We start from the raw sequence: 25,016 nt of genomic DNA, 5'->3' as shown, positions 1-25,016 counted from the left end.
AGACTGGGGACTCTTTTGGTCCTTGGAAACCTGAAAGAGTGGTGTTTTCTCAAGCAGCATTGGAAAGAAACTAAAGAGAGAAAGTTATTGAGAAGGCAGTAAGTGGATTAACTTCATGTATTTGGTCATGGTGGGGATGGGAGGAGACCCAGAATTAGTATTTGGTGGGTCCCAACGAGGTCTTCAGGTATTAACTCTGATGTCTGAAGAGTTCTTGCACTGACCAGGGTCAGTCAGGCACTTGGTTTTCTCTGGCCTTTCCTCCTCTTCCATTTCATTACCCCTTGAAAAAATAGGAACAGCAGCAGTTGATCAATACAGATCCACTGTGAGGTGGAGGGGCAGAAAATGAGCCAGCAAAAACCTTTTTCTAGATTGAATTTAAGAAACCTGGGAGTCATGAAAATTAGGTATATAGGAAACACGGAGTGGGAGAGAGAGAATATGTGATTTTGTTTTAAAAAAACTTTTTCTCATTTGATCTTCTGATATATTCTGGTACATTGAAAAGAGGCAGAATTTCTTTGAAAGGATACAGGACATGGAGACAATTATGGAAAAAAGAGAGAAGGAAAGCAATTTCAGCTAGGCTTCCCTCCTCAGCACCACTGTCCCTAGGCTCTTTTAGACTTTGTGCTGAGGACCACTTTGTATAGAGCCCTGTCTTGTATGTTGTGAAGAAGTTGAATTCCTTTAGGAATTTATAGTTTAATGAGGAAACTAGAATTCTTACATAAAGCACATAAATAAAAACAAGCAAGTGTGCATTAACCAAGTGGAATCTACTTATATAATGAAATGATAACCCCTGATTGAATTAATCAGGGAAAACTTCATGGAGAAGGTAGATTTCAAGACACTGAACTCTTTATTTAAGTAAGATGCTTAGAACAGTAGCAGGCACATCATAAATACTCAATACATGTATCATTAATTAATTAAAAATGAATTTGTATCTACTGTGTCAGTCAGGATGATGGTCACTAGGGATACATCAGTGAAAAAGTCTGACACAATCTTTGTTCTTATACTTATTAGTATATTAGTAAAGCTAGACTTTTAAAACTAATATTTGTTATAGTTGTGATATAGGTTATGAATCAGAAAGTACTAGAATGAAGAAACTGAGGAAGGAGGGTACGGAGGTCTGAGTTTAGGAATAGTGACCAGATTAGGAATGCAGAGTCCTAGTTGAGTTTGCAGAAACCACAGACCTGGCTTTTATTGCATCTCTCTTCTCTGCTGGCAGAGTACCATGCCAATACTGAATTCTTTAACATGCAGTTGAGCATTGATCCTGAAACCTTGGTAGACTGGTCTGTGGACCCAGACTGTCAGATTAGGGGAAGAGAGAAGAAAGCCTGCTAAACAATCCAAGTGAGATACACAGAGTTATAAAATGAAGAAGAAGATATTTTTAGAGAGGGAAAGAGGGGAAAAAAAGGTCAGCCTAGGATTTAACTTGGGTCTAAGAGCAGCAGAGCCCTTCCACCTTCTGATCCTGAGCCGTGAGGCCCTCTTAATGTAGTGATGGCCATAACTCACTGCTATAAGAGAAAGACCCTTTTTTATGGAGGCAGGGACTATAGATAAGCTAATTTCTGAAGGACCCAGCTGATAGGCATAGTATATCCAGGGAAATATCCCACCTGCAAATCCCCATAACATCACAGCAACATATCACTAGGGATTGAGAGTGATAGAAACTGAAATTCTATGGAGGCAAGGAGGCAAAACAGAAAACTCAAAATAGAGCTGAGAGGTCCCAGCTGAAGGAAAAGCTCAAATTCAGAAGTTGCCTGCCCAGAGCTGAGTTTGATGGACTCTAGTTCTCCCAGGGAGAAAACATAGAAATATTTTTGGTTTTTTTCCCCTGAGGGCTTGTGGGCCACATGGGAAAGTGAGATTGAGCTGTCTAAAATCCATAGAGGTCACAGCTTTGTCATTCCCCGAACTGCTGAGTTTGCTGAAAGCTAATCATCTCTTGAGGTAGAAAAATGGCCAGGAATCGGGCATCCTGAGCTCAAAAACGAAGAACTCTGGGATGCTGGGCTGATGCCGTACCAGATCCTAATTTCCTTTCCAGCCTAGGAATGGCTTCAGCCACCAAAACTATGCTACCTTTAGCTTTATGACATTGGCATATTTTAACCCTGGAAAGGACCTCAGTCAGTCATCTGCTCTGGCCCTCTGTCTCCAAATAGCCAGCCATTACAAATGTATGTTTATCCTTTTTTTTTTTTTTTTTTTTTTAAGAGATGGGACGGGATCAGCTGGGTACAGTGGCTCACGCCTGTAATCCCAGGACTTTGGGAGGCCGAGGCAGGCAGATCACCTGAGGTCGGGAGTTCGAGACCAGCCTGACCAACATGGAGAAACCCTGTCTCTACTAAAAATACAAAATTAGCCAGGCGTGGTGGCACATGCCTGTAATCCCAGCCACTTGGGAGACTGAGGCAGGAGAATCGCTTGAACCCGGGAGGCGGAGGTTGCGGTGAGTCGAGGTCACACCATTACACTCCAGCCTCGGCAACAAGAGTGAAACTCTGGCTCAAAAAAAAAAAAAAAGAGAAATGGGAAGGGATCTTATTATGTTGCCCAGGCTGGACTTGAACTCCTGGCTCAAGCAATCCTCTTGCCTCAGCCTCTCAAGTAGCTAAGACCACAGACCATGTGCCACCACACCTGGCCTTTTCTATTTTTAAAGGTTCGCGCGAACACAGATTCTTTTACCTCTCTGGCTTGCTATTCTAGGGTTTATAATTTTTACTTATGATATCCATTAGAAAGTGTAATTCCTCTCTAACAAATGTTTATTCCTCATATATTTTAAAAAATCTTATGAAAGTTAAGACAGAAATTATTTAGTATCAGCTTTCAAAAAAGTCATGCTCAAGTCATTTATTAGATTTTTTTCTGTCTAGTCTCATAGAGACCCATCACCCACAGTTCTTCTTTCTAAAACCTCTTCCCAATATGCCGTAATTGGAGACTCCAAACTACGTGCTTATGATGTTCTCCAGAGCCCCTCCTGACTATACCCAGAATACTTATTGGATGGTGCCTGTAATCTTATCCTTCGTCTTGCTTCTAATAAGTCAGACAGCTGCCATAGAGGTTTATTTAGGGCAACATGGAACAGCCAAGGAGACTCTGGCCAGGACTGGCTTGGGGCCAGACTAGGCTAGTCAGACTGGCTGGGAGAGCTCAGAGAATTACTGGGGCTCCTTAGTATAAACTATTTGTGTACCCCAAAGTTTGTGATTTTTAGGGAACTAGGGGTTTGAGGCATAGGTACCAGGTGCACAAAGAGCATCCTAAAATTGGGTTTCTAGGAAGATACTCAGGTATTCAATTTGGAGACAGGATGAATGACTTCTGGAAGTTGGTGGGGTTGAGGTAAGAAGAAGGCAGAGGGAGAAGATAATTTCCTTATTGTGATATTTTTCTTATGCCCAACTGATTTGGATAGTCCCTGTCCACCATCTGTTGTTTGCTTTTGTACTGAAAACCTTTGAGTCGTTTGTCTCTCTTAACTCTGGGTATATACCAACAGGATTGCATTAAGTTAGAGTTTTTGCAGGAACATTTACTCAACTTGGGAGCAAGAAACAATGTTCCAACCTATACATTTCAGAACAGTTTTTTCCCTTATTTCCTAAAATTACAAGTTCATACTCCAGAACTCCAGGTATCCAGAAGAGAATCCCATAGGCCTTGTGACAGGCTGGAAAACAAACTTTAGTTTCATATCTATTCTGATCTTATTGAGCTGACTTCATTTCGTCTTTCCTAAAGCATTGATGACTTTGTGTTGACTTTTGACCTTGTAGCTTTCACACACATAGGCTATTTCTCAAGCTACTGAAAAGCCCCTCTCTTCACAGATTTTTTTGGTTTTGATGCCTTCAACTTAAGGGTGTGAACTTAGGCTTCTAGACTTCATGGAGCTTTGCCTTAGTGATGTCATAAGTGAGCTTTGACATCAGTGCTCACCAATGACTTCTTGTTCACAAGTTCAACCTTTCAGGCCTTACCTTAGACCAGTTATCAGAAGCATTTGGCACTGTTCCCACTTCTTGAAACTGTCCCCAGCCAGGCGCGGTGGCTCAAGCCTGTAATCCCAGCACTTTGGGAGGCCGAGACGGGTGGATCACGAGGTCAGGAGATCGAGACCATCCTGGCTAACATGGTGAAACCCCGTCTCTACTAAAAATACAAAAACTAGCCGGGCGAGGTGGCGGGCGCCTGTAGTCCCAGCTACTCAGGAGGCTGAGGCAGGAGAATGGCGTAAACCCGGGAGGCGGAGCTTGCAGTGAGCTGAGATCCGGCCACTGCACTCCAGTCCCGGTGACAGAGCGAGACTCCGCCTCAAAAAAAAAAAGAAAAAAAAAGAAACTGTCCCCTTTTGACTTCTGAGACATCTCTAAGTCCTGGTTCTTTTGTATTTCCTGCTGCCCCTTATTAGTTTTCATCATGGAACCTCCCTTCCCCTTCCTGTTCCTTCAATGTTGGTTTTCCTCAGGGTTCCATTCCTTGCCTTTTTCCCTTATAATTCTACATATTCTCTTGATATAGTCTCTTCTGTGTTCACATGGATGCTCCATAAGGACTTCAAACTCAACATATCCAAATATGAATGTATCATCCCCACCCCAACCTGCCCAAACCAAAACCTGCCTCTGCTGAGTTAATGGTACCACACTTTTACCCTTTGTCTAAATCAATCATGGGACATTTTCTCCCTCTCTGACCCTTGAAATGTAATCACACTGCCAACTGGATATAAGTCCTATTGCTTCTGTTTCCTAGATATCTTCTATCCAGTATTTGTTTTGTCCCAAATGCTACTCTTCTAGTCCAGGTCTTCCACATTTCTTGTCTAGGATGCCAGGTAGCCTCCTAACGCTAGAAATCCCTCTCTCAAGCTGTCTTTCACACTGCTGCCAGAGTTATCCTTCTGAGATGCAGATCTCATCATGTCCCTCTGCTCTCTAAATTCTTCAGGGATTCTTTGTTGTCTGCAACTTTCCTTTTTGGAGGGGTCACAGACCCCTTTAAGAATCAAATGAAAGCTGTGGACCTTCTCTCAAAAGAAATGTCCATGCCCGCAGAACTTTTCATACAGTTTTGTGGGGTTCCTGGATTCCCCGAAACCCATCTCCCATGGATCTCCAATTAAACCCTGGCCTGTAGAATACAACTCAAACTTCTCATGGCACATAGGTGCCTGCCTACCCGTAGAGCTTCATCTCTCACCACTTCCTAGTTTATATTCTTTATAATACCAAATTACCTAAGGTTGTTTTTTGACCCTCACCTTTATTTGTGCTATTCCCTCTGCCAAGAACACTCTCCCTCAAATTCTTCACCTGACAGAAAAATTTTAGAGGAAATTGTCCTTTAGGTCCCATGACAAATGTTGTCTTTTCTGTATAACCTTCTCTGACTTCCTTCTGGCAGGCTTAGATACTCTGTGTCCCTCTTTCCACTGTACTTTGTATCTCTCTCCCTCTGTCTGTCTTTTTTGAGAGATGGGGTCTCACCATGTTGCCCAGACTGGACTTAACTCCTGGGCTCAAGTGATCCTCCTGCCTCAGCCTCCCAAGTAGCTGGGACTATAGGCATGCACCATTGTGCTGGCTCATGTCTTTTATAGGGCCCAATAGACCATATTGTAATTCTCAACATGTCTTGAGGACCATTACCAAGTCATTTATCTTGGTATTCCCAGATTCTGTGTTGGTCATTGCTGTACCCCCAGTGCCTAGCACAGTGCCTGGAACATGATAGGTGTTCAGTTAATATTTGTTAAGTGAACAAATGAACCTTCAATTTGGAGCTAATAGCCATGTAATACCAACCTGCAAAAAAAGAAACATTTTGATCTTTTTTATTCCATCCTATTCCTGATAGCTTTGGATTACTCAAAAGTTTGTGATGGTTTTTAGTTTGGTGCTGCAGGTTTTCCCGATTACTAGCTCTCTTAGTGCTTGCTGGTATATTACATTTCTCCAGGCAGGGTTAAGGACAACATGAACAGATTTTAGATTGAAACAAAAATATGTAGTAGAATATCTAAGAGAGGCTGGCTAAAATGATTCACAAGAAGTTGACCCATCATGGCTGTAAGATTCCCTGTGCATCACCATGTGCTCCTCCTCACATTACATGGTAGGAAAGGAATGTCTCCCGTCTGTCACCAATAAGGCCATGCTTAGCACAGGATCAGTGCATTGTTCCTAATATGAAACACACATATGGGACACCTGCTGTGTGTTGTGTGTTGGGAAGGGCTGGTTTTTTCACAGTGCTCCTGGAAGAGAGTTCTTTTCACTGAAAAGCTACTAGGAGAAGGATAATACTCATCTGTGAAAAAGGGAAAAGGATTGCCTCTGTATTTTAGTCCTAAGCTTTTGTTTTGTTTTGTTTGAATTTTATTTATTTTTTTATAGATGGAGTCTTGCTATGTTGCCCAGGCTGGTCTCGAACTCCTAGGCTCAAGCAATCTTCCCAGCTGACCTCCCAAGTACTGGGATTACAGGCATGAGTTACCAGCCCTAGTCCTAAGTTTTTCTTCCAGTAGAAGCAGAGAGAGAATGATTTACAGCATACTTTTCGAGTTCCCCATAAACATCTTATATACAGGGCCACAGGAAGAGACTAACAAATATTCGTTGACTAATTGAGGAAATGCCAGGAGAAGGCAGTGAGAGAATAGAGTCCCCACCAATTCTTCCTGCACACTTGGTCACAGCCTCTTCTGGCAATGTGGGAACTAGTGAATCACAACTATGTGGCACACATTGGAACATAGACCAACTCAAGTGACACAAAAAAGGGGTGTATTTGTGTGTGTGTGTGTGTGTGTGTGTGTGTGTGTGTGTGCAGACTGAATCAGCTGTCCAGTAACAGATATACTGGTGAACTTGTGAATAGACTGTGACTTGCCAGGTTACTGAACCATATAGAGTCATGTCCTTGTGCTGAAATGCCTACTAAAAGCTGAGGTCTCGACATAGTGCAGAAAGCAAGGAAAAACCTAGTACAGCCATTGAGATCAGTAGGACAAACCTTAGAGGCTGATAGTGTTAACTTAGGCATTTGAGAACTTGAATTCTAATTTGAACTTTCTAAAAGTACTAGCTTTGTGCCCCTTGACCTTTTTGAGTTTCAGTTTCCAAATCTTTAAAATGGAGACAATTCCAGGATTGTGGACAGGATTAAATGAGATGATGTTTGACAAGCTCTTGGCAGTGTCTAGCCCACAATACACATTCAGGAAAATGCTTTATTCTAGTTGTTATTATTTCCCAGATGGTCCTATCAAGGAAAGGTCTTGGGAAAGGCAGGATTTTTGGGGGGCTTGAGGAGCAATGAATGCAGATTATCTGAAGTTCCGGTAACATTGACTGCAGTAATTGGGAATGGGGAGGTCAGAAGACTTTGATGAGAGGATTATTCTAGATTCAGAGAAAAGACTAAATAAAGTACTGATTCATTTTTTTTAGCCAAATGTAATATATGTGGATTCCAGGGCACTTTTTCTTAGGAGCAGCCCCTCCGTGACTTCTTTTATCCCTCCTTTCAGGTATGAATGCTGCTGTCAGGGCTGTGGTTCGAGTTGGTATCTTCACCGGTGCCCGTGTCTTCTTTGTCCATGAGGTTAGTTCTGTACTTTGTTCTTCATCATTCTTTCTCTGCCCTCTTCTAAATCTGCCTTCTATCCCCTTCCCACGTTCTGTGTCCTTACCTCCCAGTTAGTTACATTGCTATGTTTGATTTTCCTTGGCTCCCTATCTTCATGAGTCACTCTTTCCTACTCTTGACTCCAATAGTGATGGTGGGACCCGGACATCTACAAACTGGGTCTTCATGTTGCCTGTTCAATTTAAAGGAAAAAGTAACTCTCAGTCCTCCTTTCATCTCCCTCAAAACAGAGAAAGAAATGGAAATGGGTAGTATTCACAGCAAATTTAGTATATCCAGGGGAAGAGCCCCAGGAGGGAAGAGCCTTGCTGTACTTCTGTAGTTTGCATAACTTCCTGAGGTTCTCACTCTTCTTTTGCACCCTTCTCCCAGTACTCTCTCATGCTTTACCCACTCTTCTTTTTATAAGGTCCACCCACTTTCTTCGATCAGATTTTATAGTCTCTTAGAGCAAGTCACATTTCTTTCCTTCCCTCCCACCAACTTCCCCTTCTCCTTTTCTCCATGGTTATCAAGACCATCTGTTATCATTGGTCCCCTGTGAAGCAGGTTGGAGGAGATAGGGTGAGCCAAAAATAAGAATTAAGATTATTCGGAAGGATATCCACATCCCGATATTTAAAAAATGGAAGAAACTAGAAAAGAGTATTGCAAAAGTTGACGTCTCCTTCTTTGGACTGTGTTAAATATAGTCTCACGAGCATCCAGGACTCACTAGTGGGAGGAGGTGGCTTGACTCTCAGAGAACCTCTTCCCAGGGATCCTGTCTTAATCCTGGGAATTTAGGGAGAAGCCTAGCAAGGGCTTAACAGTTATAATATGTCCCACAGGGTTATCAAGGCCTGGTGGATGGTGGAGATAACATCAAGGAAGCCACCTGGGAGAGCGTTTCGATGATGCTTCAGCTGGTATGTTGTTCCAGAGAACTCCCTGTCCCATATTTGCTCTGTCCTTGTTTCATGCCACTCTGGTTTGGGCTCATGGTCTCCCAAATTCCCTGTCATGTGGTTTCATGGGAGGGAATTCAGTGACAAGAGAGGGACCCTATTTGCCCTTTACTCTTAGCATTTGAAAATATCACCCTGGTTTCCTGGGGCAGGGAGAGGGTGGAGGAGTGATCACAGGATGCTTTGCTCTTTATGGAAAGGTCATAAACAAGACTATGGGGACTGACACATAAGCAAGTCTTACTCTAGGGTCACGGGGAAGGTCTGGCCCTGAAAATAACCTTACCAGAGGACTGGAGCCAGAGCCAGAAGTGGAGCTGAAATTTGCCAGTCCTCATGTGATGGAGATGAGGTGACCTGAAACCAGACCACTTAAAGGACGAAGGAACTGAGACAGACTTTTGGAGTCTCAAAAAAATCCTGAGTATCCTGAGGATTTCCACAGTCCTTTATGCTACTTGCTCCATGTTGTGTTAGGCTTCTCATGTGTATCCACTGTGGGCTAGCCCACAGTGAGTGAGAGAAATATAATCATTTGCTGGTTTACCGAAAATTTGTAAATTATATTTGTATCCCCCTTTTTTCAGCTCAGTTCCCTAAAAATCCATGGGCAAAAATTTAATATGCAGTATCTATTGAAGGCTCTACCTAGGTGCTAGGTAATGGTGCCTGCCATAAAGTGGTCTGAGAATGAACCAGAATTCTCCACCAGTATCCCAAAGTCATGGCTGCACAGGAGTGCATAAGATATGAAAACCTGGCCAGGCGCGGTGGCTCATGCCTGTAATCCCAGCCACTTGGGAGACTGAGGCAGGAGAATCGCTTGAACCCGGGAGGCGGAGGTTGCGGTGAGTCGAGGTCACACCATTACACTCCAGCCTCGGCAACAAGAGTGAAACTCTGGCTCAAAAAAAAAAAAAAAGAGAAATGGGAAGGGATCTTATTATGTTGCCCAGGCTGGACTTGAACTCCTGGCTCAAGCAATCCTCTTGCCTCAGCCTCTCAAGTAGCTAAGACCACAGACCATGTGCCACCACACCTGGCCTTTTCTATTTTTAAAGGTTCGCGCGAACACAGATTCTTTTACCTCTCTGGCTTGCTATTCTAGGGTTTATAATTTTTACTTATGATATCCATTAGAAAGTGTAATTCCTCTCTAACAAATGTTTATTCCTCATATATTTTAAAAAATCTTATGAAAGTTAAGACAGAAATTATTTAGTATCAGCTTTCAAAAAAGTCATGCTCAAGTCATTTATTAGATTTTTTTCTGTCTAGTCTCATAGAGACCCATCACCCACAGTTCTTCTTTCTAAAACCTCTTCCCAATATGCCGTAATTGGAGACTCCAAACTACGTGCTTATGATGTTCTCCAGAGCCCCTCCTGACTATACCCAGAATACTTATTGGATGGTGCCTGTAATCTTATCCTTCGTCTTGCTTCTAATAAGTCAGACAGCTGCCATAGAGGTTTATTTAGGGCAACATGGAACAGCCAAGGAGACTCTGGCCAGGACTGGCTTGGGGCCAGACTAGGCTAGTCAGACTGGCTGGGAGAGCTCAGAGAATTACTGGGGCTCCTTAGTATAAACTATTTGTGTACCCCAAAGTTTGTGATTTTTAGGGAACTAGGGGTTTGAGGCATAGGTACCAGGTGCACAAAGAGCATCCTAAAATTGGGTTTCTAGGAAGATACTCAGGTATTCAATTTGGAGACAGGATGAATGACTTCTGGAAGTTGGTGGGGTTGAGGTAAGAAGAAGGCAGAGGGAGAAGATAATTTCCTTATTGTGATATTTTTCTTATGCCCAACTGATTTGGATAGTCCCTGTCCACCATCTGTTGTTTGCTTTTGTACTGAAAACCTTTGAGTCGTTTGTCTCTCTTAACTCTGGGTATATACCAACAGGATTGCATTAAGTTAGAGTTTTTGCAGGAACATTTACTCAACTTGGGAGCAAGAAACAATGTTCCAACCTATACATTTCAGAACAGTTTTTTCCCTTATTTCCTAAAATTACAAGTTCATACTCCAGAACTCCAGGTATCCAGAAGAGAATCCCATAGGCCTTGTGACAGGCTGGAAAACAAACTTTAGTTTCATATCTATTCTGATCTTATTGAGCTGACTTCATTTCGTCTTTCCTAAAGCATTGATGACTTTGTGTTGACTTTTGACCTTGTAGCTTTCACACACATAGGCTATTTCTCAAGCTACTGAAAAGCCCCTCTCTTCACAGATTTTTTTGGTTTTGATGCCTTCAACTTAAGGGTGTGAACTTAGGCTTCTAGACTTCATGGAGCTTTGCCTTAGTGATGTCATAAGTGAGCTTTGACATCAGTGCTCACCAATGACTTCTTGTTCACAAGTTCAACCTTTCAGGCCTTACCTTAGACCAGTTATCAGAAGCATTTGGCACTGTTCCCACTTCTTGAAACTGTCCCCAGCCAGGCGCGGTGGCTCAAGCCTGTAATCCCAGCACTTTGGGAGGCCGAGACGGGTGGATCACGAGGTCAGGAGATCGAGACCATCCTGGCTAACACGTTGAAACCCCGTCTCTACTAAAAAAAATACAAAAAACTAGCCGGGCGATGTGGTGGGCGCCTGTAGTCCCAGCTACTCGGGCGGCTGAGGCAGGAGAATGGCATAAGCCCGGGAGGCGGAGCTTGCAGTGAGCTGAGATCCGGCCACTGCACTCCAGCCTGGGCAACAGAGCCAGACTCCGTCTCAAAAAAAAAAAAAGATATGAAAACCTAATCAAGGATAGAAAGCCTTAATTTCCCAGGGACTTATAGATACCTCTCTTGGGGTATCTGTAAGGCTTTCTTTACCCAGAGCTATTTTTCCTGTGAATACCTGGATATTGCAGCTTCTGCCATTGGCACTATGGATTACAAGGAGCTGAGGGGAAAGGATTGGCAGTACCTGGGTACAGTTAGAAATCTCAGTGTAGAGAGAGGAAAAATACTACAAAACACATTGGGATGAACTCCTAATAATAATTTAATGTCAGGCCATTAGGGAGAATTTCTAAAGACTGGAGTCACTGCTTCTAAGATGTGAAAGTTGGAGATTATTTGAGAAGCCAACAGATATGTGTGTATTCACTTTTTCTCTGTAGGATAGTCATGGAATGACAAAGCCTTCAATGAAACGGGTTCTTAGCAGTCTTCTAAGATGTATAGCAAAATATGGGAATGACTCTCTGATGCCTCAGCCAGCATCATTTCCCTTTCCTTTGGAAGGGACAGATCACTCTTAAGGATGTCAAGGAACTTTCTAGGGACTCACACAGTTATGTTAGGCCATCACAGCGTTGGAATAGGGGATATCTCAGCATGTTGAGCCCTGTCTCTGGAGAGCTGACTTCTACCTGTTCCAAAGGGAGGCACGGTGATTGGAAGTGCCCGGTGCAAGGACTTTCGGGAACGAGAAGGACGACTCCGAGCTGCCTACAACCTGGTGAAGCGTGGGATCACCAATCTCTGTGTCATTGGGGGTGATGGCAGCCTCACTGGGGCTGACACCTTCCGTTCTGAGTGGAGTGACTTGTTGGGTGACCTCCAGAAAGCAGGTAAGAGATTTTTCACAACAGTATTGCTTATTTGTGTCGATATGTGCATGCGTGTACACACACACATCACCCCTGCCCCCCTTTTACCTCCCATTGGACAAAAATGTTACCCAGACACAAATAGGCAGTCTTTGCCCCCTTTTTCTGGTATTGTCTATAATTCCTTTTGGCTAGAGTTTCTTCTCTCTCTAGATATCTCCTCTTTAGGCATGCCAGGTACCTCACCCAGTGGCTCCTGGTTTGCTTCTCATTGTCAGGTAAGATCACAGATGAGGAGGCTACGAAGTCCAGCTACCTGAACATTGTGGGCCTGGTTGGGTCAATTGACAATGACTTCTGTGGCACCGATATGACCATTGGCACTGACTCTGCCCTGCACCGGATCATGGAAATTGTAGATGCCATCACTACCACTGCCCAGAGGTAAGGGGACTTGGGAGGTAGGCAGTGTAAGAAGATGGCAGCTAGGACAGGCTAAAGGGCTAGAGGCTGCTGAAGACTGAAGTGTTTGAGCTATGGTGACTATAATGACCAGTTTTCTGGGGCTAGAACACAATTTTTAACTAAAAATTATCTAGAGCACTGAAATTGCACTGCTCCCTTAATGATATATGATTTGCCTTTTGCCACTGTCTGGCCCACTGTCCAAATATGCAGCTCTGAGGTCTTTCATATCTTTGGGCTAAAGGGTTATTCTTCAGACTGGGCAAATCTAGGGAGCCCAGACATGAGCTACACTTCCCAACCATATCATAGAAAGTGTAAGTGCTGCTATGACCACCATGGCTCAGAGATAAGAGGACCTGGAGGGAGGCAGTGTAGGATGGGAGGATAGAAGGGTAATCGCTTACCCCACGGTAATCCTAGAGGATTCCAGTTAGTCCAGTCCTCCCTTCACTTCTTATCCTTTTCTCTCCTTTCCTTCCCTGACCCGGTTCCTCTCTGGAACAGAACCTCTATATAGATACCTTTTACTGCTGTGTTTTCTCGGGCCTGGGAAGGATACCTTGTGGCTAAAGTATTTCCCCTAGGTCTTCCTGGTCTCAGGAAGTCTGCTAGAAGGCCTGGCAGCATACGTGTATCTCCCAGAGAGGGTAATTGGCCTAGATGTGGGTGGTGGCTTGATCTTGGCCATATGGTCTCTTGGACTGTGTCCTATGTCTATCTCTTGCAGCCACCAGAGGACATTTGTGTTAGAAGTGATGGGCCGCCACTGTGGGTAAGATCCTCATTCTGACCCATTTATTCCGTGGACCTAGCAATAGCCCTTTCCTTTTCCCCGGATAGTCCAGTGAGGTCTCTCAGTAGCAGCAGATCTGGAGGTGCACATGCTCCTTGTGGTGTGGTTCCCTTTCCTGCCTCCATCCCCCTCCATTACATCCCCACACACGTATGTGTGTACGTGCTCAGGCACACGCTTGGTGTAAAGAATGGGCAGTGCTCTGAGGCTGGAAGCCACTGTGGCAGGTGAACATAAGTAGAAGGTGTCCGTTAGAGACAGAATCTCATTGAGGGGCCCTGGTGCTCTTACACTTGCCCCAAGAATAAAATGGAGGCTCTCCAGACCTTTTATCAACTATGAGAACTAGGAGAACTTGTTGGGTATGGATGAGGCTATTTGTAGAATACAACTTCTAGCAGGACGCTTCTGCCTCTCATCTCAGATACCTGGCCCTTGTCACCTCTCTGTCCTGTGGGGCCGACTGGGTTTTTATTCCTGAATGTCCACCAGATGATGACTGGGAGGAGCACCTTTGTCGCCGACTCAGCGAGGTACTGGCACTTTATTTTGCCCTTAAGAAATCCCTCACCCTGTTCCACTGATGATCTGTTTCCTACCCATCAGCTTCATTCCATTGATCATTTTACCCTTTGTTCTCAACCAGACAAGGACTCGTGGTTCTCGTCTCAACATCATCATTGTGGCTGAGGGTGCAATTGACAAGAATGGAAAACCAATCACCTCAGAAGACATCAAGAATGTTCGTATGAATGAAACCAGATAGGCCTCAGACTCCATAGCCCGTTCCTTTCTGGCTTCTGAGTCTCCTGACACTGCTTCTCCCCTTGGTCCTTCTGCACATCTCTCCCTGGGTCCCTGCCCCTGGTTGCCTCCCACAAAGAACCATTACAAGACAAGAGGCTGAGCTGTCCACGGTTCACCCAAGTCTCTGCTTGTTTTCTTCCTTTGACTCTGCGTAACCCTCTCTCTGTACCTCTCTTGGTCCCTTCAGCTGGTGGTAAAGCGTCTGGGATATGACACCCGGGTTACTGTCTTGGGGCATGTGCAGAGGGGTGGGACGCCATCGGCCTTTGACAGAATTCTGGTAAGTCACTGAGCTCTGTGGCCCTCATGCCTTAAAACCCTCAACCTTGTAGTCCTTCCTCCTCAGGGCTGCACTTCACCAGATAGGGACTTACACCACTGGTTGTGTTGCCTCTTCACCAGCCTTTGGGCTGCATTGGCCACTGACCCATTCCCATACACTTGAGGGTCCTCTTCTGTTACAAAAATGATGAGAGACTTTGCCTTCCTAATGGTGAGGAGCAATATCTTTTTGTTTCGTTTTGTTTCATATATTTTTAATAAGAATTTTGAAATAATGGTAGATTCACATTCAATTGTACAGAATAATACAGAGATAGTCCCGCATACCCTTTGCCCAGTTTCCTTCAGTGGTAACATCTTGCAAAACTGTAGTACAATATCATCACCAGGATACTGACATTGATATTGTCAAGCTACAGAACATTTCTATTACCACAGGATGTCTCATGTTGTCCTTTTACAGCCACATGTACTTTACCCCCACCCATCCCTCCTCATTCTTAACCTCTGGCAACCACTAATCTGTCTCTTTGTCTCTAATTTTTAATCTCATGTATATTATATAAATGGAATTGCATAATATGCAACCCTTTAGGATTTTTTTTTCTACTCAGCATAATTCTCTAGATATTTATCAAAGGTGTTGTTTGTTTCTATAGTTTGCCGTTTTCTGCAGAGCAGTGCTCCATGGAGTGGACGTATTACAGTTTGTTTAATCATTCAGACATTTGAGTTGTTTTCAATTTATGGCTATTAGGGATAAAGCAACTATGAACATTTGTGTACAGCTTTTTGTGTGAACTTAAGTTTTCATTTCTGCAGAGTAATTGCCCAGGAGTTCAATTGGGTTGTATGGTAGTTTTTTGTTTCTTGAAAAAAATTTTTTTTCAAAGATACTGCCCAACTGTTTTTAGAATAGCTGTACCATTTTAATTTCCGTCAGCAATTTATAAACGACCTGTTATGTTTGCATCCTTATCAGCATTTGGGGGTTGTCACTTTTTTATTTTTAAACTTTTTTAAATTTTAACCATTCTGATAGGTATATAGTGGTATTTCTTTTTTTTTTTTGAAATGGAGTCTTGCTCTGTTTCCCAGGCTGGAGTGCAGTGGCATGGTCTCAGCTCACTGCAACCTTCACCTCCTGGGTTCAAGGGATTCTCCTGCCTCAGCCTCCCAAGTAGCTGGGATTGCAGGTGCCTGCCACCACACTCGGCTAATTTTTTAAATTTTTAGTAGAGATGGGGTTTCACCATGTTGGCCAGGAGGTCTTGAACTCCTGACCTTGTGATCTGCCTGCCTCGGCCTCCCAAAACGTTGGGATTACAGGCATAAGCCACTGGGACCAGTCTTTTTTTTTGTTTAGAGATGAAGTCTTGCTCTATCACTCAGACTAGAGTACAGCGGCACAATCTTGGCTCACTGCAATCTCTACCTCCCGGGTTCAAGGTATTCTCCTACCTCAGTCTCCTGAATAGCTGGGATTACAGGCACACGCCACCATACCTGGCTAGCTTTTTGTATTTTTAATAGAGACGGGGTTCCACCACGTTGGCCAGGCTGGTTTTGAACTCCTGACCTCAGGTGATCCACCTGCCTCGGCCTCCCAAAATGCTGGAATTACAGGCATGTAATCCCAACCTTAGACACTCAGTTTAAACCTTCTTATCCTATTTTCATTGGAAGAGCAAAGCAATCTCCTACCTTGTTTTGTCAATAAGAAGGGAACATTATTAAGCCCCAGTAATCCTGTTGGTTACTGTAGTGGGCATGTTTCTCTAGAACCAAGTAGAATCCTTGAGGTTCCAATGGCAAGAATACAGAGTCATCAAGCTTTAGATGAAATCTGTTTGGGTAGGTAAAGCCCAGTAAGTTCTTTGCTGCATTCTTAATTGTGAGACTCAATCTTGTGATTTGGAAAAGGCCTCAAGTATCCTGACTCTCTAGGCTGAGCCAAGATGAGGCAGCCTGAGCCAGACTGTCTTTGTTCTCTGGACTCCTGCAGGGCAGCAGAATGGGTGTGGAAGCAGTGATGGCACTTTTGGAGGGGACCCCAGATACCCCAGCCTGTGTAGTAAGCCTCTCTGGTAACCAGGCTGTGCGCCTGCCCCTCATGGAATGTGTCCAGGTGGTAAGTACTGATTCTAAACCCCTTTCTTAACAGTCTCAAGCCCCTGCCTTGGAGTTCATGGGGCATGAGACCAACATCTAAGGCCACTGGTTTAAGAGCAGGTGGAAAGGCAAGATGGTACAGTAAGAGACATACGGGGAAAAAACACAGTGGGTTTTGCATAGGAGCTCTTAACTAAGCTTCAGTGTTCCCATCAGTAAAATGTTCCTAAGGAAGGTGGGAGATTCTACATCCTCCTTAGTAATGAAACCCAGTATCTCATAATATACAACCTCAAACATTTTTATCATGTCTTTATTGGAAGAAGAATGCAATATTCCTCCTAACTTTATTAAGAGCAGGAGAATATTATTAAATTCTAGCTGGGTAGTTTTTGTCTCTATGATTTCTATCTTGAACATGTTTCTCTGAACCAACATAAGGTCACTAATGCTCACATTGAGGGTTATTGTAAGGATTAGAGATAAGCTATATTAGTATGTGATGCAGTACCTAGCCAATGTTGAGTGCTCAGGAAATGGTGGCCCTTACTATGAAGGAATCACTCCATTGATACCACAGAGTGAACATGGTGGCTGGGAGGCTGGGAGCGAGAGCTAGGGTATCTGGCCTGGTTCTGAGGGCTGTTCTAAATGCTCCCCTTCTCCCGGCCTCCTTCTCTCTGAGACCCAGGAGTCCCAGTGACCTGCAGCCTTGCTTGGAAATGTATCTGTGAAAGCTCCAAAGCGAAGGCACTGGCCCACAGAGCTGAAATCAGTAGTTGAGAAGCACACAGCAGGGATCAGTCCTTCTTCCTAACTTGGTTACCTGTAGGATCTTCATTTACTCATGACTTCAGAGGCTGCTTTAAGGCTGGGGACCTGGGTGTGGAATGGAAGATACTATTTATCTGTGAGCATTCTTCCACTCTATCCATACTTCTAATAAACAGAGCATAGTTCTGGGCACAGTGGCTCACACCTGTAATCCCAGCACTTTGGGAGGCCAAGGCAGGCAGATCACAAGGTCAGGAGATCGAGACCATCCTGGCTAACGTGGTGAAAAATACCAAAAAAAATTAGCTGGGTGTGGTGGCACACTCCTATAATCCCAGCTACTCGGGAGGCTGAGGCAGGAGAATCGCTTGAACCCAGGAGGCAGGGGGTTGCAGTGAGCCAAGATCGCGCCAGTGCACTCCAGCCTGGGCAACAGAGCAAGACTCCGTCTCAAAACAATAAAAATTAAAATAAAATAAAATAGAGCATAGAATCAGTTCTTTTCTTTTGCTGCTCAGGAAAAACAAAAATACTTCTGTGAAAGTTTAGGGGCATAGGAAAGGTGGAGTATAGAATGGGCAGGATCTAGTCACAATCCCAGAGATGGGCAGAGTTTGATTGTGGGATAGAAATCCAGCTGTGCGGAATTGTGACCCTGGAGTTGAAACTGTCACTGTGCTCCCCCCTCAGACCAAAGATGTGACCAAGGCCATGGGTGAGAAGAAATTTGATGAAGCCCTGAAGCTGAGAGGCCGGTGAGGAAATGATGGGAAGCTCACTAGCTACAGAAATCAGATGCCCGAAGTCAAAGATCTCCATGACTCCAGGCCCAAAACATAAGCTTCTGCTGCTTCCTTTTCTGATTCTCTCTGCAGCAAGTTCTTGCCCAAGAAAGTTAGTTGTGAGGTGTCTGGAAGGATCAGTTCATCTCAGGGATGCAGTCCCTGGCATCATCCTTTTATAATCTGTTATTTCTATATGTGAGCCCCAGCTAGATGATAAGTTCCTCTAAGCAAGGGACAGTCTCTTGTGCCGAGCACAGTGCCTGGAGAAGAGTGCAAAGTGTTGGATGAACTAGTGGCCCCTTTGCAGCCCCTGCCCTGTCCCTGCTCTGCCCCAGTTCTGTCCTCAGAGGTTTGCCTTATGGAACTTCCCTCTGGGAGCAAAAGTTCAGACCAGGATCCCCATGGCTGCTGGCTGTGGGGAATGGCCTAAAGACACCTCTCTCTATTTGTACTTCTACAGGAGCTTCATGAACAACTGGGAGGTATACAAGCTTCTAGCTCATGTCAGACCCCCGGTATCTAAGGTACTGGCAAGTTGACTTGCCCTCTCCCCTTTTCCTTCTCACTCCCCTAGTCTCTCTTCATAAAGTGCTACCACAGTCCATACAACATAAACCTTAGCAACTTCTCTGCGCCACTCTGATCTTCAGTGCTGGGTCCCTGGCCCTATTATAATGATTTTCTCTTAACCACCCCAGATGCTAGCCCCCTTTTCAGTGTACCCTGGATATGTCTAACACCAGACCCATGCCCACTTCAGGACTGGCAAGATAGCATGCAAAGAATGGGAAAGAGGGCTTATGTACTTTTTCTCTGGGAATATCTGGGAATAATCACATCTAAGTGTATCTGAGCCACTTCTTCCCTTGGAGTTGTGGTTGTCATTATTGAGTATATTACCAGAATTGTTTGGGTTGCTTATTAAACATGAAAACTCCTGGGCCCCTCTCTCAGAGGAGATTCATATCTGGGTAGAGGCCAGGAATACGCAGGTTTAACAGGCTCCCCCAGTGGATTCTGATGCAGGTGATGCAAGGATCACACTTTGCGAAGTGCTGCTCTGGAAGGTCTCTCATTCATTGTATAATATTGATATCTGAGATAGGGGACAGCAGCTTTGTTTATTGATCTGTGATCAAGAATTTTGCTTCCATAGTATGTGGCAGCAAGTTGTGCTGGCATTCCTTGGGAGAGGGGTGTGTGTTGTCTCAGGCAGATGTCCTGATCCCTGGATGACAAGGGTTCAGAGCTCTGCCTCCTTTACTGACCTCCTCCCTGTTCCCACACTGGGTTTCTGTCCTCCTTTTTCCCCTGCTTCCTCCTGTATAGAGTGGTTCGCACACAGTGGCTGTGATGAATGTGGGGGCTCCGGCTGCAGGCATGAATGCTGCTGTTCGCTCCACTGTGAGGATTGGACTTATCCAGGGCAACCGAGTGCTCGTTGTCCATGATGGTTTTGAGGGCCTGGCCAAGGGGCAGGTATGGGGACTAAAAGGAAGAAGGGCACATATTCTAGGACCCAGGAGCAGTCATAGGGAAGATAAGTGTAGCAAGAATGACCTGTCCATTCTCTTGGCTTCCTCTGTTCCTCACTACCTCTCTCTCCTCTCTCAGGGTCCAGGCAGAAGTAGATATTTAATGTTAGGGCAGTAGGAACAGGCAGGAATTACTGGAATGCACCATTGCAAACAACATGTCCTATTTAATTCTCTATCTCAAAGCTCAGCACAGTGCCTGGCATAGGTAGATGCTTAATATTGGTGAATGAGCAGTAAGGGTAGAAGAAGTTCACTGCATGGGGAAAAGCTAATACCTGGTGAACCTCTTCCAGCCAAGGGGGATCCAGGGGTGGGGTTAGAACTCAAGCAGTGGCACCAGTCCCACACAGGCCTCCTAGTGCTTTAGCTTTGAGCAGAGCTCTGTGGCTTTTCCCCACAGATAGAGGAAGCTGGCTGGAGCTATGTTGGGGGCTGGACTGGCCAAGGTGGCTCTAAACTTGGGACTAAAAGGTAAGTAGTACTGCAGAGGCACCTCGTCCCAGTGACCTCTTCAAGTTGCCCTTGGATTTGGGTATCAATTCATTATGCCAGGGTCTGCTTCAACCACCCTGTTGTCTGGGTCCTCCACCCCCAACTTCACAGTTGCTGCCAAGAGGGCAGACATGCCCATCTCAACATCTTTTAGCAGCTCTGGCAATTTAGAACTCCAGTATGTATCCTTGGATAGGACTGAGAGAGTGGGCCAGGGAGTGGGGCACAGGTCAAGAAATTAAAAATAAAGTGCCTCTAACTCTAGCTTTTCTCTCCCTCAATTTTCCTGTCTCTTCCGCAAATTCCCATTCCCATCCCCCCCATCACTGGTCAACTAGGACTCTACCCAAGAAGAGCTTTGAACAGATCAGTGCCAATATAACTAAGTTTAACATTCAGGGCCTTGTCATCATTGGGGGCTTTGAGGTGAGTGCCCGCCACTGTGTCTCCCTCTCTCCCTCCCATCTCCTCTCCCTCTCCCCAATCCTGCCCTTGTGCTCTCTTCTTCTTAGGCCTACACAGGTGGCCTGGAACTGATGGAGGGCAGGAAGCAGTTTGATGAGCTCTGCATCCCATTTGTGGTCATTCCTGCTACAGTCTCCAACAACGTCCCTGGCTCAGACTTCAGCGTTGGGGCTGACACAGCACTCAATACTATCTGCACGGTGAGAGCCCACCACCACTTCCCATCCCTTTTGGCCAGGATTATAATCCTTCAACTGAGTGTGGTCCTGAAAAGTGAGCTTCTCTTTGTACCAAACAAATGGGAATGTTTGAAAACGATTCTTTGGCTGGGTGTGGTGGCTCACACTTGTAATCCCAGCACTTTGGGAGGCTGAGGCAGGCAGATCACTTGGGGTCAGGAGTTCAAGAGCAGCCTGGCCAACATGGTGAAACCCCATCTGTACTAAAAATAACAAAAATTAGCTGGGTGTGGTGGTAGGCACCTGTAATCCCAGCTACTTGGGAGGCTGAGGCAGGAAAATTGCTTGAACCTGGGAGGCAGAGGTTGCAGTGAGCAGAGATCGTGCCACTTTACTCCGGCCTGGGTGACACAGTGTTCAGTTTCCTCACCTGGAAATGCACCAATACCCTGAATACCAAATGTTTTGTTTTTTCTTTCTGAGATCATGCAGTCTAATTTTCTGAGCAGTAGAAAGGATAGGTACAGCTTCCTTCCCAGGAGAGACGTTCTGCAGTGTGGTTGGCAAATATGCCTGTTACCCTAAATGCAAGAACTTGCTCTAGGGGCCCTGCCAGCCTATGGAGAATATAGTTCTAGAGTTTAATTAGTGGCAAAGATTAAAGAGTGACAAGAATCAGGCCCCTGATCATGTCTTTCTAACTATAACCCATTGTCCTTGCAGACCTGTGACCGCATCAAGCAGTCAGCAGCTGGCACCAAGCGTCGGGTGTTTATCATTGAGACTATGGGTGGCTACTGTGGCTACCTGGCCACCATGGCTGGACTGGCAGCTGGGGCCGATGCTGCCTACATTTTTGAGGAGCCCTTCACCATTCGAGATCTGCAGGTAGCTGGCCACCCAGAGCCTGCTAGGTAGCTCTCCCCTGTCTCCAGACTGTTTCCACAGTGATCTGAACTATGAGAGCTCAAGTTGAGGACAGAGCTGGTTGGTCTGTGGAATCCTGTGAAGACCAGAAAGAGCACTATGCAGGCATTTTCTGGTGTCACCTCACAGGCATGACCGCAGCTGCTATTGTTGGAATGCTCATTTTGAATCAGGTGCCCTGGTGCTAAGCCCTTTGTGGGCATTTTTGCATTTTATCTTCACAATAGACATGCGAAGAAGATACTATCTCCGTATAACGTAGAAAGGTTTAGAGAGGCTAAAAAGCTTTTCTAAACTCCTAAGTGAGCAGATAGTTTAACTGATTGAGAAAGTCAGTGATCTTTTTTACTATATCATGTCTCCCCTTCAGATTTCCCTTACTCCCGTTCTGCTTTTGAGAGAGATGCTGTCTCAAAACAGAGACATAAAGTGTTAGGACTGACACTGGGACCACAAGTCAGCCCTCTGAGGCAAGGGGAACCAGAAAGGCTTGGAAAGGGAGACTGGAGAGGGTGAGGGGCTGAACACTGACAGTTACTGCAGCTGTCTGTAGTGCCCCCTCCCTCTTCCAGTTCTGTCTCATTTGGAGTCATTGTTTAAATTTTAGTCCACACTGAGCTTCTTAAAGGAATTAGGCCCAGTTGAGGCCCAGGATTGTAAACAACTCTCTTCCATGTCTCTCTTCCTTCCTGGAGAGGTGTGGTGTGGAAGAAGAGAGATTTATACCCAACCTTCTCCACTCCCGATTAGGCTTAGGATTTACTCTTTCATTTTCAGGCAAATGTTGAACATCTGGTGCAAAAGATGAAAACAACTGTGAAAAGGGGCTTGGTGTTAAGGTACCTCATCCATGGTTCCTAAGTGGAGAAGAAAAATAAGCTTTGGCTCAAACTCATAGAATGGCCAGGGTTGGGACACCCTGAGGAATCTGTACATATAAAGGGAGGGGGCCAGCCTATCCCTTGAATCCTGGGAGGAGATAAAAATTGAAAGGAAAGAACAAAGGCAGAAAGGGGGGATGGAAAGCCAACCACAGAGTCACAGGCTTTTGGTCTCCACCTGGCAGGAATGAAAAGTGCAATGAGAACTATACCACGGACTTCATTTTCAACCTATACTCTGAGGAAGGGAAGGGCATCTTCGACAGCAGGAAGAATGTGCTTGGTCACATGCAGCAGGTAGGGAAGACACCCTAGTCATGCCCTTCATCAGACAGCCATGCCTGCCAACAGCCACTGAGGCTTCTACTGGCCTTTTCCAGTCTTCTGGAGGAGCCTGTTAATGCCATCATAGAACATGGGCCTGCAGTCTCTTACAGTCATAGAATCAAAACATCTTTATCCTGGGAATGACTTTAGAGATTATATGGTCTATCCTTTTCATTTAGGGGAGGGTTTTCAACCTCGGCAGCTTTGCCTTTTGGGGCTGGATGATGATTTGTTATGGGTAGCTGTCTATGCACTGTAGGACAGTTGCACAGCATCCCTGGTCTCTACCCACTAGATGCCAGTAGCACCTTCCTCTCACTCCCAATTGTAACAAAAATATCTCCAAACATTCCCACTTTCCCACCTGCTTCCTCTTAATTCAAAGAAAATCTGTATGATATTTTATATTATTCTGAGGTGCTACCAAGGGCAGCCAGATTGGGCCACAAAAAACACTTTTATGTCATCATTGACAGTGACCAACAAAAGCTGCTGGGCTGAAGAGGGGCAGGCAGCTGACCCTTTGGCCAGTAAGACTAAAACAGGATCTGGCAGCTGTGGAGCTAAAAGAGGGGATTGTGGGGCCAATCATCTTCTTTAATTAGTTATTCTTTATCTGATGCATGGCCAAATGTGCTGGGCCAGCCTGGCCTTGGATCCTGGCACTGCCTCAGGACACCCTTTCATAGTTTGATTTCTGGATTCCTGTTTTGGGCCGTAAACCTGGGGCCCATCTTTCCTTTTTCTCTGTGTGTCTCGATATCTCTGCCAGTTTATTAGAGTCCTTCCCTCTGTAATTTTTATGTTTCTTTCTCCAGGGTGGGAGCCCAACCCCATTTGATAGGAATTTTGCCACTAAGATGGGTGCCAAGGCTATGAACTGGATGTCTGGGAAAATCAAAGAGAGTTACCGTAATGGTAGGTGGGGTGAGAGACCGAGTGCCCTCTGTAGAGGCTAGTTCCCCAGTATAGAAGCTGATTGACCATCCCTTATTGCAGGGCGGATCTTTGCCAATACTCCAGACTCGGGCTGTGTTCTGGGGATGCGTAAGAGGGCTCTGCTCTTCCAACCAGTGACTGAGCTGCGGGACCAGACAGATTTTGAGTGAGTACATCTGCTTTCTGGAGTGGTTCTCTCCCTGGTAGTTTCAAGCTCTACTGTCCTCAACCTGTTCACTGTCTTTAATCCTTTTTTTTTAAGGAGTAACACCTGTATTCTTACCCATTTCAGATGTGATGCACATGTCCTAAATCTAACCTCTTCTGTCCAACTTCTTTCTATAAACTTTTGGTAGAAGTTGATTACGGTACTAAAAGATTATATCATCATCTACCTCATTCCTCTGTAGGCATCGAATCCCCAAGGAACAGTGGTGGCTGAAACTGAGGCCCATCCTCAAAATCCTAGCCAAGTACGAGATTGACTTGGACACTTCAGACCATGCCCACCTGGAGCACATCACCCGGAAGCGGTCTGGGGAAGCTGCTGTTTAAACCTCTCTGGAGTGAGGGGAACAGATTATCTGATCGTGGTCAGCTCACCCCCTGATAAGTCCACATCTTCTCAGTGTTTTAGCTATTTTTTTCATTAGGTTTCCTTTTATTCTGTACCTTGCAGCCATGATCAGTCCTGGCCAGGAGCTGGAGGAGGGGGCAGTGGGTGGGAGCTCCTTTTAGGTAGAATTTAACATGACCTCTGCCCCAGCTTTATCTGTCACACAAGGCTGGGCACCTCTAGTGCTACTGCTAGATATCACTTGCTCAGTTAGAATTTTCCTAAAAATAAGCTTTATTTATTTCTTTGTGATAACAAAGAGTCTTGGTTCCTCTACTACTTTTACTACAGTGACAAATTGTAACTACACTAATAAATGCCAATTGGTCACTGTGCTTTCGCTTCTCCTGTTATCATCTTCCCAAGTGGAATGTAATACTGTCAGCCCCATGTATCAGACACTTGCCTGATGAAGCAGT

At 45.0% G+C, this 25,016-nt stretch overlaps 1 protein-coding gene across 4 annotated transcripts in view; it reads left to right on the top strand.

Moving 5' to 3' along the window:
- The window catches only part of PFKM (phosphofructokinase, muscle), a 48,386-nt gene extending 23,454 nt beyond the window's left edge, over positions 1–24,932 (top strand). For all 4 annotated transcript variants that reach the window (XM_011936260.1, XM_011936259.1, XM_011936261.1 and 1 more), the window contains 21 exons: positions 7,592–7,665; positions 8,541–8,618; positions 12,044–12,233; positions 12,491–12,656; positions 13,408–13,452; positions 13,898–14,006; positions 14,120–14,215; positions 14,468–14,560; positions 16,568–16,693; positions 18,139–18,203; positions 18,694–18,757; positions 19,563–19,712; positions 20,172–20,242; positions 20,602–20,689; positions 20,776–20,928; positions 21,631–21,795; positions 22,612–22,673; positions 22,901–23,012; positions 23,861–23,960; positions 24,042–24,147; positions 24,392–24,932. In XM_011936260.1, coding sequence (XP_011791650.1) covers positions 7,592–7,665; positions 8,541–8,618; positions 12,044–12,233; positions 12,491–12,656; positions 13,408–13,452; positions 13,898–14,006; positions 14,120–14,215; positions 14,468–14,560; positions 16,568–16,693; positions 18,139–18,203; positions 18,694–18,757; positions 19,563–19,712; positions 20,172–20,242; positions 20,602–20,689; positions 20,776–20,928; positions 21,631–21,795; positions 22,612–22,673; positions 22,901–23,012; positions 23,861–23,960; positions 24,042–24,147; positions 24,392–24,536 — 2,258 coding nt within the window. In that variant the 3' untranslated portion in view covers positions 24,537–24,932. The remainder of the gene's footprint in view (positions 1–7,591; positions 7,666–8,540; positions 8,619–12,043; positions 12,234–12,490; positions 12,657–13,407; positions 13,453–13,897; positions 14,007–14,119; positions 14,216–14,467; positions 14,561–16,567; positions 16,694–18,138; positions 18,204–18,693; positions 18,758–19,562; positions 19,713–20,171; positions 20,243–20,601; positions 20,690–20,775; positions 20,929–21,630; positions 21,796–22,611; positions 22,674–22,900; positions 23,013–23,860; positions 23,961–24,041; positions 24,148–24,391) is intronic.
- The last annotated feature ends 84 nt before the right edge of the window (positions 24,933–25,016 follow it).

The sequence above is a fragment of the Colobus angolensis genome, unplaced genomic scaffold (genome assembly GCF_000951035.1).
Source record: "Colobus angolensis palliatus isolate OR3802 unplaced genomic scaffold, Cang.pa_1.0 Scaffold151, whole genome shotgun sequence".
Classification (NCBI taxonomy): domain Eukaryota; kingdom Metazoa; phylum Chordata; class Mammalia; order Primates; family Cercopithecidae; genus Colobus; species Colobus angolensis.
This window is presented reverse-complemented; position numbering and strand designations above follow the sequence as displayed.